At 54.0% G+C, this 19076-nt stretch overlaps 2 protein-coding genes across 3 annotated transcripts in view; one reads left to right on the top strand and one right to left on the bottom strand.

Moving 5' to 3' along the window:
- The window catches only part of MMP28 (matrix metallopeptidase 28), a 26667-nt gene extending 9274 nt beyond the window's left edge, over positions 1-17393 (top strand). Inside the window, exons 2-8 of one of the 2 annotated variants that reach the window (XM_025917493.2) lie at positions 3299-3378; positions 3589-3776; positions 8903-9127; positions 11094-11339; positions 12584-12733; positions 13029-13196; positions 14033-17393. In XM_025917493.2, coding sequence (XP_025773278.1) covers positions 3299-3378; positions 3589-3776; positions 8903-9127; positions 11094-11339; positions 12584-12733; positions 13029-13196; positions 14033-14427 — 1452 coding nt within the window. In that variant the 3' untranslated portion in view covers positions 14428-17393. The remainder of the gene's footprint in view (positions 1-3298; positions 3379-3588; positions 3777-8902; positions 9128-11093; positions 11340-12583; positions 12734-13028; positions 13197-14032) is intronic. The other variant, XM_086686667.1, reaches the window with a different exon arrangement.
- PGBDF (plakoglobin binding and degradation factor) lies at positions 15796-19076 on the bottom strand. Its single transcript, XM_025918255.2, has 3 exons — positions 18964-19076; positions 16546-16879; positions 15796-16452 (listed from the first exon to the last, which is right to left on the bottom strand). Exons 1-3 carry the CDS (start codon positions 18974-18976, stop codon positions 16242-16244), a joined length of 558 nt encoding a protein of 185 aa, XP_025774040.1. The 5' UTR covers positions 18977-19076; the 3' UTR covers positions 15796-16241.

Raw genomic sequence — 19076 nt, 5'->3', positions numbered from 1 at the left:
CTCCCCCTCCCCCGCTCATGAGAGCACGTGCGCACTCTCTCTCTCCCTTAAAAATAAAATAAATATTTAAAAAAATAATAACAATAAAAAAAAGAAATACAGCAAAGAGGAGCACCTGGGTGTCTCAGTCCGTTAAGCATCCAACTCTTGGTTTCAGCTCAGGTCATGACCTTGCAGTTCGTGAAATTGAGCCCCACATTGGGCTCTGTGCTGACAGCACACAGTCTGCTTGGGATGTTCTCTCTCCCTCTCTCTCTGTCCCTCCTCCCCTGCTCACTTTCTCTCTCTCTCTCTCTCAGAATAAATAAACCTAAAAAAAAAAAAAGAAAGAAAGAAATATAGCAAAGAAAAGTGAGTGAGAGAACAAGGAAGACAGAAAATTATTTCCATATAGGTAACACAGCAAGGAGGGTAAAATTGGAGACACAATGTGTGTCTGCATAAGAATTAAGCAGCTGAGGTGACATTTCTTTTAATCCATTGATGAGGCTTTAGCAGTGACAAGGGCAAGCAGGGAGCCAAGTGCATCGTTTCCCAGAAGGGTAGGGCTGGTGATAGGTAAGGACAGTGAGTCACACGCTTCTCTCCACTGGCCTCCAAACACGTGGCTGCGGGGAGAGCAACTTCCAGGTGTGTGAGGACAGGCAGTGGGTAACAGGTATTTGGGCCACAAGATGTTCTCCAGTTACACTAATTTCCCCGGAGGATCACATCCAGCTGTGATATCATAGCGGTCACATCATCTACATGCTGGAAGATTCTAGCTTCTCCCCTGAGCTTCAGGATCATACAGCCAGGGCCGTCTGACATCTGAGTGTTCATCTTTGTCCCAACCACCCCCATCTGTTCCCCCCCTTGGTTTCCTCGTACAGTCTATAGCATCGCCATCCAAGGCAAAACTTGAAGAGCCATCCTGGATTCCTCTCTTTCTTTTCTTAAAAAAAAAACACTTTTTTTGTGTTTATTCATTTTTGAAAGAGAGAGACAGAGCGCAAGCAGGGGTGGGGCGGAGAGAGAGGGGGACACAGAATCCGAAGCAGGCTCCAGGCTCTGAGCGGTCAACACAGAGCCCAACACAGGGCTCAAACTCATGAACCATGAGATCATGACCTGAGCCGAAGTCGGACGCTCAACCGACTGAGCCACCCAGGCGCCCCCAGGATTCCTCTCTTTCTTTCATTCCCCACAATTAACCCATCATCAAGACCCAAATAAAACTCCCATTTCCTACCTTGGTGACAGTCCTGCCTCTCCCTGTGGCCTCATCCCACATCCTGCTTCTTCACACTTCTGTGTTCCAGCCTTCCTTCTGCTCCTTGGACACAGCAACATCGTTCCTAGCTCAGGGCTCTGCATTGGCTGTTCCTCTGCCTGGAATACCCTTTCCTACCTCATTGCATGGCCAGCGACTTCTCATTCTTTAGGGCTCACATCAACTATCAGCTCTTCAGATGGTCCTTCTCTGACCTGGTGGTCCTTCTCTGACCTGGTCCTTCTTCCTTCTGGTGGAAAGTTTCTATTTAAGTTATTCTCCATCACATCGCCCAGTTTCTTTTCTTTATAGCACCAAAAGTGCCCCCTTTACTTGTTATCTGGGATTCTATTGTCTGTTTCTATCCACAAGTGTATAAGCTCCTTTAGGGGTATCTCGCTGACCATTGCAGGGTACCTAGTACATTGTATGAATTAACAAATGAATGCATGAAAACAGAGTGTTGCAGGTTCCTTTTTTTTTTTTTTAGTGTTTATTTATTTTTTTTTAATTTTTTTTTCAACGTTTATTTATTTTGGGGACAGAGAGAGACAGAGCATGAACGGGGGAGGGGCAGAGAGAGAGGGAGACACAGAATCGGAAACAGGCTCCAGGCTCTGAGCCATCAGCCCAGAGCCCGACGCGGGGCTCGAACTCACGGAGCGCGAGATCGTGACCTGGCTGAAGTCGGACGCTTAACCGACTGCGCCACCCAGGCGCCCCAAGTGTTTATTTATTTTTGAGAGAGAGCACGTGCGCAAGTGGGGGAAGGGCAGAGAGAGAGAGAGGAACAGAAGATCTGAAGCAGGCTCTGTGCTGACAGCAGAGTGCCCGATGTGGGATTCGAGCCCACAATCCACGAGATAATGACCTGAGCCAAAGTCCAATGCTTAACCGACTGAGCCACCCAGGCGCCCCACGTTGTAGGTTTCTAATTCAAAAAGATGTATGTAAATCATCTCTACACCCAGCGAGAGACTCAAACCCACAACCCTGAGATCAAGAGTAGCATGCTTCTCTACCTGCACCAGCCAGGCACCCCCCAAAATGACTTTCCTAAGGAGCCAAATTTTTTGACAAACCATAGAATTGAGAGCAAGTGCATTTGTTGTTCACAGGGCCTTAAATATATATGGCGGGGGGGGGGGGGGGTTGTTTAGGAAGAAGCCAGAATTAGAAAGGGAATTAATTCCCAATCCAGGCATGACAAAGCCCACAGGTGACCAGCCCAACTTCTGATCAATACAGGGCAACTCCCTGAGCATCTGGGTGGCTCAGTCGGTGGAGCATCCAACTCTTGATATGGGCTCAGGTCATGATCCCAGGGTCATGGGGTATAGCCCCGCATCAGGCTCTATGGTGAGAATGGAGCCTGCCTGGGATTCTCTCTCTCCCTCTCTCCCTTGCCTCTCCCCACCTCTCAAAAAAAAAAAGATAATAATAATAATAATACGGGGCAGCTCCCTAGAGAGGAGAGATGCTTCAGGAGCAGAGTTGAGGCATATGAACAGTGTATATTATATTTATAATAGCTACTCTGTATGGACCCCTCCTAGGTGACAGGCACTGTGTTGAGTACTTTGTATTCACTATTGTGATTAAGCCTCACCAAAAAGCCTGTAAGTTATGTACTATTTCTAAGCCCCTTTTACAGATAAGAAACCTGTGATTTACAGAAATAGCTTGCTAACTGAGATTAAAACCCAGGCCGACGTGACTCCAGAGCCCCTAACTCCACTGTGCCGCATGCCCTGCTGTGATTGCTGACCATGCGGTGAAATATGCTGGGTGGGGACTGCTTGGCCAGTTTGAGAATGAAGGACACTAATGTTCAGAAATATTGAGTGACTTGCCCAAGACCGTCAAGTTAGTCAGTGGTGGCCAGGAACTGAGTCTATATCCTTCTGACTTTGGTCCCAGGACTCCTTCCCCTTTGTTGAGATGAAGGTGAGATTGGGCATGATATATGTGCCACCGAGTCTCAGAGACCAAGGGAGGGGAAAGGATGCCACACCATGGGAAGGCTGACACTCCTCTCTCCCCCAGGCATTCCTGGAGAAGTACGGATATCTCAAGGACCAGGTCCCCCAAGACATCACCTCGACAAGATTCAGCAATGCCCTCAGGTAGGATGGAGGGATGTGGGGAACTTGGGGGTGCTGGAGGGCAAAGCTTGGGTAGCCTCCTCCATCTTCCTGGGAGGCTGGCCTCCCACCTGTGTCCAAGGGCCACACTCCATGGCTCCCTCCCTTCTCTGTCCCCAGGGAAAGCTCCCTGCCCTCACCTCCACCCCCCACCCTTGCTCTGTGACCCTTTATCTCAATTCCTCCTGACAGAGAGTTCCAGTGGGTGTCCCAGCTGCCCATCAGTGGCGTGCTGGATACTGCCACCTTGCGCCAGATGACACGGCCCCGCTGTGGGGTTGCAGACACAGACAGTCAGGCAGCCTGGACGGAGAGGATCAGTGCCTTGTTTGCTGGACGCCTGGCCAGAATGAGGCGGAAGAAACGCTTTGCAAAGCAAGGTGAGTGAGTCCTGTTTAAATCTAGCTAAGCTGGGATTCCTCAATACCCGGAAGCCCCGTGGCCGGAGAAAAACCCAGTTCAGCCTCCAAGGGGCTTTGTCTGTAAACTCTTCCCTAGGGCGAGAGAGGGGTGAGCAGTGGGTAAGCAGTGGGTGAGCAGGACCCCTCAACTAGAGGGCCGTGTTTGTGAACACAGACATTTAAATCAGAATTACACCCACGTCGATGAATTTTCATTGGGCACATATTTTCCAGAGCAAATCCCATCAAGCCCTCCATCAGTTTGTGATGCAGGGCAGTTCAACTGTTGCCAACATTTTGCTTTATAGTGTCCCAAAGTTATTTTCGTCAGATTCAATGCCTTTTTCACAAGAATTCTTCAACAAAGACGTGACTTATTGATCAGTTTTATTTTGTCTACAGCACATTTTAACAGCTTTATTGAAATATAATTCACATACCATAAAATTTACCCGTTTAACAAGTACAATTCAGTGGGTTTTAGTATATTCGCAGAATTGTGCAACCATTACCACCATCTAATTCCAGAACATGTTCATCACCTCAAAGAGAAACCCCATGCTCAGTAGCAGTCACTCCTCCTCCCCCTCCCCTCCCCCCTACCTCCTATCCCCTCCCCACAGCCCCTGGCCACAGGAAATCTACCTTCTGTTCCTAGTAGAACAGATTTGCCTCTTCTGGACATTTCATCACAACTCATTTTACACACCACAGTTTCTGCTATTGTGATTTTCCTTTTGTAGTTTTGTTTTTATCTTTCCTTCTCCTCCTCTTTCTCCTTTTTGTCCAAATGCAATCTTCCAGGGTCAAAAGCTACAGGTCTAAGATTTATGAAGATTTGATTACTTCTAGCAATTCTTCATCAATAACAGGTTTTACTGTGTGTGGTTTTAACATTTTGTTTGTACTAATTTTCTCTGATCGATGTTGGCAGTTCTTAAGATTTCCAACAAGATAGGCTTGTTCAGTCAGGCTTTCATCTACAATTGAGTTTACCATGAGCACTTTGGGTCATTGCCTCTTTTAATTTGCATTAACCACTTTCGCCGACGATATCTGTTATGAGCAGATCAGGAGGCACATAGGTCGTTTTTATTTCTTAGCTAATCCAGAAGGAAGTCGTGGGCGGCTCCCCTTAGCTACTGGAGGATGGCAGCGATGGGGGCCAGACTCTGGGCTCCAGACATCCTTGGTGTCGACCTGTTCTGCATCCCACTGTGTTTCTGGACAGGCAAGGTGGAACGGAGGCGCAGCCTTCCTGGAGCTGGGGCTCTGGGTTCAGCAGTGTGTCACTGCTCCATTTCCTCACCCAAGACCCAGGCCCTTTCTGCCTACAGAGTAGAGATGGGCCCTGACCACCCAGGGTTAGGGGCTTGCAGTGGAAGGTGGGGGCAGCCCCAGACACAGTCTCAGCATGCCACCACCAGGCTAAAGGTGGTCTCCCAGAGAACTGGGACGATGCCTCCTGGGCATCCAGGAGCAGTAGGGAGACTTCCTCTGGCGACATCTTCTCATGCCTTCTCAAGGGAGTATCTGAATCCGATGGAGTCCATTTGTCGCTGTTTAATTTGGAGCCTCCATCTGGGACAGAGATTCAAGCTAAGGCATCTCCCAGGCAGGTGGCCTTGCCTTGCCAACCTGGCCCCATGCCACTGTCTGACACTGACCCCTGGTCCAGACAGCAGTGGCCAAGTTAGGCAGGGACTGTCCCTCTTGCTCACAGCGTGACCCGAAGAAGCTTGACATCCTTTATCCCCTAGGGGAAGAGGTTCCCTAGAAAGGAGCTGTATGCTTGGTAGGCACTGAACACTTCCTATGTTTTCCTTAGGAAAGAAAATGTAATAATAACAGTTGACCCTTACTGAGCATTTATGATTCGCCAAGCATGGTTCTAAATGGATTAACTCACTTAATCCCATAACAACCCTATGAGATGGGTGCCATTTATCCTCATTTTACAGTTAGGCAAACTAAGGGACAATGAGCTTGGGGAACTTCCCCAGGGCCACATAGCCAGGGTGTGGCCAAGCCTTCTTGTCATTGGGAGGACTGAGTGAGATTCCACATGTGAAAACCCAGAACATGGGTAGGTGCTTTAAAAATGATGTGGATTTCCAGGTCCATGACTGTCTATTCTGTGGAGAATGCTATGCTGACAAAGTCGGGTTCAAGGGTACGGTTGCTGGACAAAATATAGGATGTCCAGTTAAATTTGAATGTCAGATGGACAAAAAATAACTGTTTTGTTCTCACTTATAAAAGTGAAATAAAAGAATTATTTGTTGTTTATCTGACATTCAAATTTAACTAGGTGTTCCATATTTTTAATTGCTAAATCTGGCAACCTCATTCTGAATGTCTGGTCCACTCTGTGCCTGCAGGGGAGATTTTCAATCCCCATTGGTCCTTCATGGAGCTGGTGGGGGGTTGGGGCTGGTGGAGGTTGGGGGGCGGGGCACAGGGGTGAATCTGGTGGGGGTGGAGGGGATACAAGGGTGAATCTGGTGGGGGTTGGGGAGGCACAGGGGTGGATCTGATGGGAGTTGGGGGACATAGGGGTGAATCTGGTGGGTTTGGGGGACACGGGTGAATCTGGGGTGGAAAAGGAAGGAGAAGTGAATGGGTATTTACTGAGCACCTACCATACGCCCAGCAGCTATATGTTGCCATTTCATTTGCCATTTCATTTTTACCAGAAACAAGTCTTATAAATTGCACTTTGCAAATAAGGAAACTAAGGTTTGGAGAGATTCCATAATTTGCTATGTAAGGTTATAAGTAGAAGTACTGGGATTCCAACCCATGCTCTTTCCTCAGTATCCATTGCCTGTTGGACGTCAGGACTCCAGGGTCCTCCCCCAACGAGGTGTCTGCACTCCTGGTGTCCTTTACCTTTCCTCTTCCCTTTTGGATTTTGGAGCAAGGGTGTGGGGGATGCACTGCCAGGTGCTTCTGTGGCCTAGAAGTCGCTACAGAATCCAGCCTTGCCTGGCCCGGAGTTCAGGATGGGGCCGGAGGCGGCCAGCCTGCTCTAGGATGGACAGAGGGCTCAGGCTGCTGGCCAGGGCATTCCTTCCTTCCTGGCGGGCACACCAACAACCCCTCCCAAGAAAAATTAGCCATTTTCTTCTCTCAGTCCTGTTCCTGTTTGTCCTCCCCATCCTCCCCCAAACACATGCACACACACACACACACACACACACATTCAGAGGATTTTTATACTGTGAGCTGTCACCTTCCCTGGCTACCTACAGTGAGAGAAGTGCCCACCCTCTCCCTTTCTTGTCCAGGGAGTAAGCCCCCCCCTCCCCCACCATTGGCAAAGAGGCAGAAGGAGCTGCCTCACACTTCTAGAAGCTTGAAGGTGGGCGGGGAGAGTCTGGGGGTCAGTCATCCACAGCGAGGTGTGGAAGTGCCCAGCGCCAGCCAGTCCAGAGCCCTCTGAGGCACCTCTGGACCCCAGACCTTCCCTCTGCCTTTCTTTTCTCCCTCCCTTCCTAAGAATCCCTCCCTCTTCCCTCCCAGAGGCTGGGTCACTGGCTGGGAGGGGTTGGGTGGCCGCCAGGCCAAACAGGCCCAGGGAGGCAGCATTGCCTTGAATGGAGCTTGGCTCAGGGTGGGAGAAAAGACCCGCCCCTCCCCCACTTCCATGGGGGATGAAGGGGGGCGTGGGGGAGGGAAAGGGCATTCAGCTCCTCTGCTCTCTACCACCCTCCCTTCCATCTGGAGAATTTCAGCTCATGCAGAGCCCCTGTTTTGACTGAAAGGAGCCATGTTTACACAAATGTACAAGCCCTGAGTCTTAGCAAATGTGCCTGCTTACCTGTGTAGTATAGTGGAAAGTGCACAGTGTCAGATGTCAGGGCCTGGGCTCAGGGCCTAGCTTGGCTTCTCACTCATTCTGTGACCCTGGACAGGTCCCTTCCCCCTGGTCTCAGTTTCCCGAGAACACAGCAGAGAGGTTGGTAAGGAGATGGCCAACCTTCCATGACTTTAGCCCTCTTCCCCAGTTTGGGCAAGGACTTCCCCAAGACAGAAGGGCAGCAGGTCTGAATCTTCAATTGTTCCTCCAAGGAAAGAGAGGGCTGTGCTCACTGGCCTGGCCACCTCCTTGTCACCCGTACATCAGGAATTCTGGTCCATTTGGGAAACTGGGGCCCCCAAAATAGCATGATACCTGTGCACCCCCTGGGCCCATGAGGTCTGCCTCTGAGCTGTGAATCTTCCACCACCTGGGGTCACCGTCTCAGCCCCTGAGCTTACAAGGCTCAGAAATAGTTTGTGAAAAACTCGGGTTCTGAACCTTCTAAGCACCCTGGTCCTGGGTGTGTGGTGAGCTGTAGGGGGTTGACCTGAGGCTTGGGCAAGAGTCCAGAGTCTTAGGCCTAAGGGAGGAATTACAATTCTGAGCAAAGGAATAGAAACTCGTAACTAAGTGGAGATGGAAAAATTTCTCTCTGTCAGTGAGTGACAAAACACACCCTTTGTTCTTATTTGTTTTCACCTCCGAGCTCTTGAGAGTCCCTGAGGAAGTGGGGGGTGGGGGCTAGGGGTCAGGGAAAGACGCTAATAAATGGGTTTGGTAGCTTCTCTGGCAGCAGGCCTGAGGCACTAGAACAGGAGGGGCAGGTGGGCCTGAAGAGTAGAGAGGAAGAAGGGGTGAGAGGGGGTCACAGCTGTGGCCCCGGTGGCCCCATCTTTCCTCCAGCCCCTGACACAGTAGGCAGGGGTAGGGATTTGTTGCCAGCAAGAGGTGCAGACTTGTTTTCAGGCTCAGCCCAGGCTGTGGGGAAGAAAAAGAGGCCAGACCAGAGAGTCCTTCAGGTTTTGGGGGCTCTTCCTGGGCAGAGATCACATTTTCCCCGGGGTCCTCCCCCGACTAAGCCACTAGACCGGGGACTCTCCAGGACAAAGGTAGTCCTGTGTGCAAGAGAGCAGTGTCTCCCCAGCCAGATGGGATCTTCCCAGGGCGAGGGCTGTGCCTTTCTTGCCTTCACATCCAGGACTCCCTGGACGAGGGCCTGTCTCCCCATCATACGGGTCCCCGGGGACCAGCACCAGGTTCTGCAGGCAGGTATGACTGATGTGGCCTCTCTGGCTGGCAGGCAGCAAGTGGTACAAGCAGCACCTCTCCTACCGCCTGGTGAACTGGCCACAGCACCTACCCGAGCCAGCAGTTCGCGGGGCTGTTCGAGCTGCCTTCCAGCTGTGGAGCAATGTCTCGGCGCTGGAGTTCTGGGAGGCCCCAGCCACAGTCCCCGCTGACATCCGCCTCACCTTCTTCCAAGGGGACCACAACGACGGACTGGGCAACGCCTTTGATGGCCCAGGTGCTGACACAGAGGCTCTCTCTCCCATGGCAGGAGGGGAACCCGGTAGAAAAGGCTGTCTGGGGAGGGCAATGGAGCCTAAACTCTCGCTTTGGCCTTGACCAAGCTGCATTCTCTTTTAAAGAGCTCTCAGTCTCCTCATCTATAGAATGGGAACAATGGTTTCTGTCCAGTTGTGTGCCACATGGCTGAAAGGACAGCCAGATGAGCTTCTGCATGGAAAGTGCTTTGCAAATTCCAGAGTATTTTCTGGGAGAATCTTCTGAGGTCCCGTCATCCATCCTCTGCTTCTAGAGAGCCCCATGCCTCTCCTGTCCTCCAAACATGGATATTCTCCAGACCAACACCCTGAAAACACCCAGAGGCCACCGCTACCCCATTCCTACCCTCCCTGCACCCACTACCACAGTCACTGCCACAGGGCAAGAGGCATTCTACCCCCTACCTGTCACGGAAGTGCTTCCCATTCCCACAGCCCAGACAGTTCTCCTGTTTGCCCCCAACCTAAAGGCAGTTTAAACTGCTCTCCTCCCATTCTGCCCAACACTGACCTTCAGAACCTGAACGCAGGCTCCCTGTGCATCTCCTCCTGCTAATGAGGGAAGGAGACCTGATCAGATCCCTTCCTGGTGGGGACTTGAGACCTTGCGTGGCCTGGGCAATAGGGCCCACACCTCCCTTACACTCCTCTGCTTTCCAACAAGCCCACTCAGAGCAAAGCCAACATCCAGGCCCTGCTGGTGGTACCCAGGGCAGGACTGGGAGAAATCTAAGCTTTTCAGGAATCCACATGTAACACATACGTATTCTTACATGTGAGTCACTTCACCCATGATATCTACATGAGATGTTTATGCCCACACCCAGGTGGGGTCCGGTGGCTAAGAGGGTTCTGGACTGGGAGAAAGCTCTCTGATTTAGAACAGGTGCTTTGTCTTCTTGAGTTTAGGCCTTCTCCCTCTGAAACCTGCCATCTGTCTCCCAGGATTACTGGGAGAATTGAATGGAAAGGGCTAACATTGCTCGAGGCATATTCAAAACAGGAGGCATGTATTCCTCGTACATACGGCCCATTCCCCACACTCCCTGCGGTTCTCCTTTAATGGCAGGCATTCCCCGTTGGCCTGGGCCCCAAGAAGGCAACGCTGGAAGCACCCTCAGCAGGCTTCTAGGCCAACATCATCACTGCGCAGTTCACTGACCCCTGCCCCTGCAGAAAGTGAACTGTGAACCGTGAGGTCCTGGGAACTGCGTGACTGATAAGCTCCCTCTGGGGCATGTCACAAGCTTGAACATCACTGATCCAGCTCACTCCCTCTGCTCACTCCTACTACAACCTGGCAGGTAGAGACCCACAAAGGGGCCCCGGCAGAAGAAGGCAAGAACACAAAAATATATATACTTTTAATTAAAGATACTATACACACCCATACATATATCCAGCACCCAGATCAAGAAACAGTACCAACATCCGTAAGGTCTCATCATGCCCACCTCTGGGATAACCACTACACCTATTCCCATATCTTTTTGAAAATAATTCCTATGCAGCATTTATTACGGGCGAGGCACTAAATATTATACGTAACACACACATATACCACATCCCTCTTTAATCCTCAGCATAACCCCGTGAGGAAGAAGCTCATTATCATCATTCCCATTTCAGATCAGAGGGGGTGCTACTTGCCCAAGGTCACACAGCTAGAAAATAGTGAAACCAGGATAGAAGACCAGGCAGTTTGGTCTCATGCTGTGTGTATACCACGCTGCCTCTTAGGCGCCTCCACCCCATAGCCTCGCCATCAGTTCACCGCTCCACAGTTCAGCCTCTGACAGACGTCGTTAGGAGGGGAATTATGCAGCAGAAGACAGCCACACCCACCCTTTGGCCCCTGCGCTGGACGGTGGAATTTGGGGGTGTCGCGGGCGGGTGGCTCCCCCTGACCCTCTGCGCCGCCTGCAGGGGGCGCCCTGGCGCACGCCTTCCTGCCCCGCCGTGGCGAAGCGCACTTCGACCGCGACGAGCGCTGGTCCCTGAGCCGCCGCCGCGGGCGCAACCTGTTCGTGGTGCTGGCGCACGAGATCGGCCACACGCTCGGCCTGGCCCACTCGCCCGCGCCGCGCGCGCTCATGGCGCCCTACTACAAGAGGCTGGGCCGCGACGCGCTGCTCAGCTGGGACGACGTGCTGGCGGTGCAGGACCTGTATGGTGAGCCCCCGCCGCCCCGCCTCCGGGGCCTGGACGCCCGCGCTGCAAGCCGGCCTCCCCGCCACCGGTCCCTCCCGATCCGGAAGCCGCAGGCTTCCCTCAAATCCCAAAACCTTCGCCCTCCTGCTGTCCCCCATGCCTGGCCTCTCGATCCCGACTAGGTCCCGCGCCGCACAGCCTTCCCTTCCATGCAATTCCGGATTCCCGCCCAGCCCCGGTCTTGGCAGTTCCTCTCGCATCCCTGCCCAGTCACCCAGACCCAGCCAGGGGTCCCGCGTCTTCCCCCATGCCAGCCCTCGCTCCCGCTCCGCTTGCTCCCCCCCCCCCCCCCCCAGCCTCCCGCGTCGCTGACGCTGGTGCCCACTTCCCTCCAAGCCTGGGCCTCTGCCTGGAGGTAGACTCAGACGAGGTCTGCTCCCCAGGATGAACTGACCAGTGCTGCCGCCCAACCAGGGCTGTCCTCCCTCAGAGTGCACGGTGCGTGGGCAGGGCCGAGAGCCCATGCCATTCGTGCTAAGCAGCTGCTCTTGGGCAGAGCATTTACCCTCTGGGAGCCCTCAGTTTCACCTTCTGCGAGATAATAACTGCTTACCTCACAGGGCGGTAGTACTAGTGGCCGTGAACTTCTCTTGTACCCTAAGAAACCTACACAAACAGCTGCTATTTCATGGATGTATATTACCGGCCAGTCACTTAACATGCAATACACTCACGACATAAGTATCCTTTTGTCCACTGAGAAGGAGAATGGGGCTCAGAGAGGTTAGAACACTTGTCCAAGGTCACACAGCTAGAAAGCTGTAGACCCAGACGCAGGAGCTGGTGCCAAATTCTAAGCTTGTTGGACTCTGCCTCAGTCTCCTAAGTGAAATAGTGTTGTAATTATTATAATTGCTGTAACTATCACAGCCTGGGCCCCCGAACCATGTCCTCATGCCATCTGTGTTGCCCAGGACTCAGGGAAGAGAATCTTCTGCCCTTCTTAGTGCCAAACTCTTGTTTGGTCCCCCACTCCAACGGGTCCCTCTCTCCCAGACTGTTGAGCAGAAGAGAGGACTTTTGAGTTTAGTGCTGTGGTTAATACCAACAACCAAGGACCATTCTTAACCCACCCCCACCCCCACTCTCCTTCCCTGCCTCTCATACCAGATAAAGATGAAAGGAGCCAAAGGGGAGGTCTTGAGCCCTCGACACCCTCCCCAACCCGTGTGTGTTCTCTCCCTCTTCTCTCCTTCCCCGTGAAGGGAAGCCCCAGGGGGGCTCAGTGGCCATCCAGCTCCCAGGAAAGCTGTTCACTGACTTCGAGGCCTGGGACCCCCACAGAACACAGGGAAGGCGCCCTGAAATTCAGGGTCCTAAATATTGCCATGCTTCCTTCGATGCCATCACTGTAGGTAAGATGGTCCCACGTGTGCCTCACTTCCTTTTTCCTTCCTCCCCCACATCTCCAGGGGTCTCCAGAGCTGGAATACAAGGTGGGGTTATGAATAATAAAATCCAGAAATCCCAAGCCACAAGCATCCTGCAGGGTAGCAAGCCCACGCCAAGCAAAACCCTGCTTCGTCCTGTGCACTTCCCTCTGTCCCAGCTGAGCAGGCCACATCTTCTCTCCTCTGCTTGGGAAGCACCTTCCCTGGAAGGAAGGCAGGAGGCCAATGGTCACTCCTCAACTCTCTTGTCTCCGGACAGATGGGCAACAGCGACTGTATGTTTTTCAAGGAAGCCACTTCTGGGAGGTGACACCGAATGGCAATGTCTCTGAGCCACACCCACTACAGGAGAGGTGGGCAGGGCTGCCCCCCCACATTGAGGCTGCTGCAGTGTCACTGGATGATGGGGACTTCTACTTCTTCAAAGGTACCAGCCCTGGGGCAGATGAGAAAATTGAGGCCTAGAGAAGGGAGGTGTTCTGTCCAAGGTCAACAGAAGGGAGGAGTCTCAATTCCAATCTGAACCTGTGACCCCAGGGACCTCTACTAGGAGGTTCCTTCAGTGATGGGTTGGGGGGCGTGGGTGTGGAGGTTGTCCCAGAGAGAGAGGATGGGAGAGCTGCAGAGAAGAGTCTAGAAGGGGAACAGAGAACCACTCCCAAGCTCTGTGATCCAGCGGAAAGTCCTACCTCCTTGGCATCCTGGCTGTGTAAGGTTGGGCCTGTCACTTAACTCTCGGACTTGAATTTCTTGAATGAGGAAAATAATCCCTCAGGTTTCTTGGGGAAGGAGAATTCAAACAGCATGATGTCTGAGGAGTGTGCAGTATATTGAGTAGTTTCATTCATCCAACAAATATTGAATGTCTTGTATGCATTAGACACTGTTGGAGGTGTTACAGCTACAGTAGTGAACAAAACAGAAATCCCTGCCTTCATAGAACTCTGTAGAAAAGATGGTGATTGGCCTTCCTGATAGTCCACTCCCTACCCAGGGAGGGGCCTGCTTCCCGCCTCCCAGGGATGGGTTCCCACAGTGCCCTCTGCCCTCTGCTGACACCTGCTGGAGATCTAGGCCACAACAGTCCCTCCGTACTGGGTGTAACGAATTATTAGTGCTGTGTGATCCATTTTGATTATCACAAATACTAACCACCTTGGGCTCTAGGATGAGGGGGAGCAGGGGAATGGGAGGACACAGGTGAGGTGGAGGACCAAAGGGTGAGAGCCACCCGCTCACCCTGGCTCTCCCGATGCCCTACAGGGAGCCGATGCTGGAGGTTCCGGGGCCCTAAGCCAGTGTGGAGTTCACCACAGCTGTGCCGGGCAGGAGGCCTGCCCCGTCACCCAGACGCGGCCCTCTTCTTCCCTCCTCTGGGTCGACTGATACTCTTCAAGGGTGCCCGCTACTACGTGCTGGCCCGAGGTGGACTGCAGGTGGAGCCCTACTACCCCCGAGGCCTGCAGGACTGGGACGGTGTCCCTGAGGAGGTCAGTGGCGCCCTGCCCCGGCCCGACGGTTCTATCATCTTCTTCAGGGATGACCGCTACTGGCGCCTTGACCAGACCAAACTGCAGGTGACGGACTCAGGCCGCTGGGCCACAGAGCTGCCCTGGATGGGCTGCTGGCACGCCAACTCGGGGGGTGCCCTATTTTGAAGACGCCCCCACCTCTTAGTGAATTGATGCCCTATGGCCAACGTGTGTCCCCTGCCCCAGGGGCAAGTCCTGTCTTGGAAGCCTCTGAGCCTCCCTGCAGAAGACCAGACCACGTCTGCATCTGTTCCCTGAAGAATGTGCTCTCAAGACATTGAACTTTGTGGGATCAATCCAAGCAGAAGCCGAAAAGGGTCTCAAACCTTACCCCAAAGGACTTTCCTCCCTAAGCCTTGGGGATTTTGTTCCTTCTGCTAAAGGTGCACTTCCTGTCCATGAGGCCGTGGCACTGGGCAACCGGGGAGGATGTAAAACTCCATGGAGAGGTTGCGACCACTTGGCAACCTCTCCTTCCCCTCAGGACCTCCTGGCTCAGTTCTTGGAGAATTGTCTTAAATGAGAGGCCTCACCTCCAGGAAGCTTGGGTGGGTTGGGTACAAGGATTTCCAACCTCAGAGAGCCTTGGGTGGGAGGGAAGGGGGTGGTTAGGACCCAGAGCAAGAGGGAGACTGATGCAGGCCTGCTGGGCCTGACTTTTGGTGGGGGTGGGGAGGCTGGAATAAAGAGGTGCCCCCCCCCCCCAGCTTCTGGGCCTGGAGGCAGGCATCAATCTTCCTTGGGATGGTTGCCAGTGAAGAACAGGTGGGGCACGAATGCTGGAGAAGCTGGAACCATGTTCTTTCATCCAAGCCAAGACTTGTGTGTGAGTAGTTGTGATGCGGAGAGGGGGCCTGAAAAAGCAACATGTCCCTGCCCTCCCTTACCCCCCCAGGCCAGATGGAGAGTCATGGGTGGCAAGGAGAGGACAGGGGCCTCTCTGGAGGGCTGCTCTGCTGCAGGCGCTGGGGTCTCTGCAGGCTGGGGGAGGCCTGGTACTCACAATGGCCCCATTCTTCGGGCCACACACGCAGCATTCCAGGAGCTCCTGCTGGCTGGCCAAGAATAGCTGGGATTCCTGGAGAAGAAACCAGCTCCCCAGCCTCTCTGTCTTCTGCCTCAGGCAGTCTCCGTCTTAGCATCTGGGTCTCTTGTCCTCCCCCCTCCACACCTGCCAGTGCCTCATTTGCACACACATTGACCTTGGCAAGACCAGGCTTCCAGCAGAAGGGGAGACAGATCTGGCAAGATTCAGCCCTCAGCTCCCCACGGGCATTTCTGGCCCTGCGCCTTCATTTTCTTCTCTGTGCAGTGGGGGGAAATGGCCTTTGACTGCCCTTGGATGCAACTGCTTTGTTCCGCCCAGTCCTGGTGGGGATAGAGGGAGGAGGCTCTTGGCCTGCCCCTTTTTCTCTGGCTTGAACCCTGGGGAGGGGAAATGAGGGTCTTTATCACCCTCAAGGGAGCCGCCTGGCCCCCACCTCAAGGCACTGACACTTTGATTAGAGGCTTTATTGAATGAGGGGCAGGGGCAGGTTTCTCAGCGGTGAGGGAACCCAGGGGTTAGTTTCTCGAGGCAATGCCTCTGCCCACTGGGTCAGACGGACCTGAAATACCCAAGAGATGAATGTGAGGCTGTGCCAGGGGACGTGAGTCAGGTGGGCGGTAGGCACTGTGTGCCTCCCGGGGCGGAAGCCCTCGGGAGGCGCTAACGGAGGCATGGAGCTCCCGGTGATGCTGGGCTCAGCCTTGGGTGGACGCTCGGTGACAGGTGGGCCCACTTGCCGGCTCAGAGGAGGCGCTCCGGGCAGGGCGGCTCTGGGAAGGGGCTGTTGTGCGGAATGTGCTGGAGAACGCCCCGCGTCAGAGGAGAGGAGAAGGTGGCGGGGAGGCTGGGGTCAGGCGAGGACGGAGGGCACAAAGGCTGGCAGTGGGGGCGCTCAGGGGCCCCCGGCGGCCCCCGCGCCCCCCGAAGCCCGCGCCTCACGCAGATCCGGGTGTTCCAGAAGGCAGTGCGCCACGTAGGCCGGGTGGCTGTGCAGGTTCCTGCACTTCTTGCAGAAAAGGATCTCGCAGCGCGCACAGCCCCCAGCGCGCGGCAGCCAGCGCCGCGTCTCCAGCACGCACGGCGGCTCCGGGAGGCTCCGCTTCCTGCGCGGGGCCCGGGACGCTCAGTGCCCCGCGCGGTCCCCGCCCACCGCGGCCTCGCGCGTGCGGCCCGCCCCGGCCAGGGCGCGCCCTCACCTGTCCGCCGGAGCCGCCAGGCCGCCGAGCAGCACGAAGGGGCTGAGCCAGCCCCAGAAGCCGCTGTCCGCGCGCCGCAGCAGCGCCACCTGCTGGGTGCTGGACTCCTGGCGCAGCGGGCAGTAGGACACGGAGTCCCGCTCGCGACCCTCGCCGCCCTCCGCCTCCCGGCATTGCGCCTCGCCCTCGGCCGCCGTCTGCTCCCGCGGCCTCTCCTCCTCGTCCTCGTCGTCGTCCTCCTCTTCCTCCAACCCCTCCTCCTCTTCCTCCGCCGCCGCAGCCTCTCTGGCCTGCGGCTCTACCAGTTCCTTCTTCCACAAGGGAGTCTTCACTCCTGCGGGAGGGAGGAGGTCAGCGCGGGCCCGCTGTCCCCGGGGAAGAGCCGGGTACCCTGACTGTTGTCCACAACCCGACCCCCCAAAAAGACAGGCGCCTGAAGGACGGTGTGCACGAGACGCACCAGGCTAGGATTTCGAAGAGAGTTTTACGGAGTGTGCAGGATTTTCCCGGATGAGACAAGGCCTGCAGGGCTGTCCCCCCACCCCCCGCCATTTCCTAGGTTTCTACTCTTCCTTGCTGAGGATTCGGGGCAAGTCATGTCAAGCTCTGTGTCCCCATCTGTCAAAAGCGGTGCCCATCGTGAGGCAGGTATCAGGTCGCATCTCTGTAAAGTGCCCAGCCCAGGGCTTGCTGGGAGGCAATCATCAAGGCGCAGCAACGAGGGCTGCGAACCTGAATCCGAACCCGGAGGCTGTGCTGGCTCATCACCACCTTCCTTCTCATTGGCTCTAGGGTGGGAACTGATCTCTGTGTAGGCTGTCAATAAACATTGAAGTGCAGCTTTTCTAGAGAGTTGTTTAGATTTTGTTTTCTGGGTAGGATTTCCTTCTTCAAAGTGGGCCTTGCCTTAAGGAAGCCCAGCTGTGATGAGGAAAATAATTGAAAAAAGTGCCCCCTCTGGGCAGACTAAAAACCCCACTATAGGGGCGCCTGGGTGGCTCAGTCGGTTAAGCGGCCGACTTCGGCTCAGGTCATGATCTCATGGTCTGTGAGTTCGAGCCCCGCGTCGGGCTCTGTGCTGACAGCTCGGAGCCTGGAGCCTGCTTCCGATTCTGTGTCTCCCTCTCTCTGACCCTCCCCTGTTCATGCTCTGTATCTCTCTGTCTCAAAAATAAATAAACGTTAAAAAAAAATTAAAAAAAAAAAAAACCCCACTATATACACACACCATCAGCACCACCACCTACAACAACAACATGGACAGGCCAGTTAAGAAAAGGAGTGGTGCTGGGAGTGAGCCAATTAGGAAAAGCCTCCTTCCGGGCTTGACCCCAATTGCCAGCTGGATTTCAGCCACCACTGTCCCTCCCTTGTTGAGAGCACAGACTTCATAACTCATCACAGTAGTCTTGGCAGGCAGGAAGTTCCCCCACCCGGGGCGGGGGGGGGGGTGGGGGGCATTGAAAGTAACCTGGCCTCTACTGGGAGGTGTCCACTACTCGGCAGCCTCCCTCTCTTCCCCTGGCACCACCGTGTGCCCTGCTATCCGCTGGATCTGGGGAGCTAGACTTCTAACAAAAAGCAGGGGGAGGAGGGCAGGGAGGATACAACCGTGGTTTGCCCTGAAAAGGTCAAGAAAATTGCAATTGACCCCTGCCTGTCCTGTTTAAAGAGGTTGGGAACAAAGGAGAATGATAAAATTAGTGTTCCAGCTCACATGTAATGAGCACCAACTCATTACGACTCACAGCATGCAATCACTGTGCTAAACTCTCCATACATTGTGCCCCTTCTTCTTCACAACCATCTCAGGCAGGGACGAGGTAAGTCACAGAGGGGCCTCTGAATTTCATCCAAGCCTTCTGAAATCTTTCCCCAAAAAAGTTGTTTCAAAGATTCTGCCAGTTCTTGATGTTGCTGAAGCTGGAAAGCCAGGGAAAACACACTAAGGAGCTTTTTGGTCGTAAAAGGCCAGACTTAGCGTGCAGCCAGAAAGGGGTGCTGGAACTTTTTGAAATGGGAATAGGAAACGACGTTAGACAGGAAGGTTGGGACTTTGGGTGACAGGCTGTGGAGTTTGGACTTTGTCGTTCCAGGGTGGAGCCACTGGACATTCTGATGGAGGGACATGCTCAGAGCTGTGTTTTAGGATGGCCTCTCTGCAGGACATCGTCACCGTGGTTCAGGCAGAGAAGACAAAGGTCCCAAAAACAGCAGGTGAAGATGAGGGAGCAGATGTCGAGAATATTCAGGAAAGAGAGAGGAGAGGGCTTGTACAAGTAACTGAGAAAAGGCTGGACTTCTACTCTGGCGTTGCTATGGTGATGGGTGAGTTGGTCCACACTGGGTTTGCATCCACACTTAACAGGAGTCAATGGCCCTGTCCTCAGTCCCCACCCTGCCTCCAGCCCCACTCACCATGCTTATCCATTCTTGCCAAGGCTGGGCTGTCCTCTTCCCCTGATCAGGGACTGGGATGAGAGGGAAGTCCCAGGACACATAGAACTTTGATCTCCAGAGCCTCTGTTGGA

The sequence above is a fragment of the Puma concolor genome, chromosome E1, assembly GCF_028749965.1.
Source record: "Puma concolor isolate L17-30 chromosome E1, mPumCon1.1.hap2, whole genome shotgun sequence".
Classification (NCBI taxonomy): Eukaryota; Metazoa; Chordata; class Mammalia; order Carnivora; family Felidae; genus Puma; species Puma concolor.
This window is presented reverse-complemented; position numbering and strand designations above follow the sequence as displayed.

Coding starts and splice junctions, on each gene's coding strand:
- PGBDF (XM_025918255.2), bottom strand. Junction 16,453..16,545: donor CTGGCGGCTCCGGCGGACAG/GTGAGGGCGCGC, acceptor GGCCCCGCGCAG/GAAGCGGAGCCTCCCGGAGC.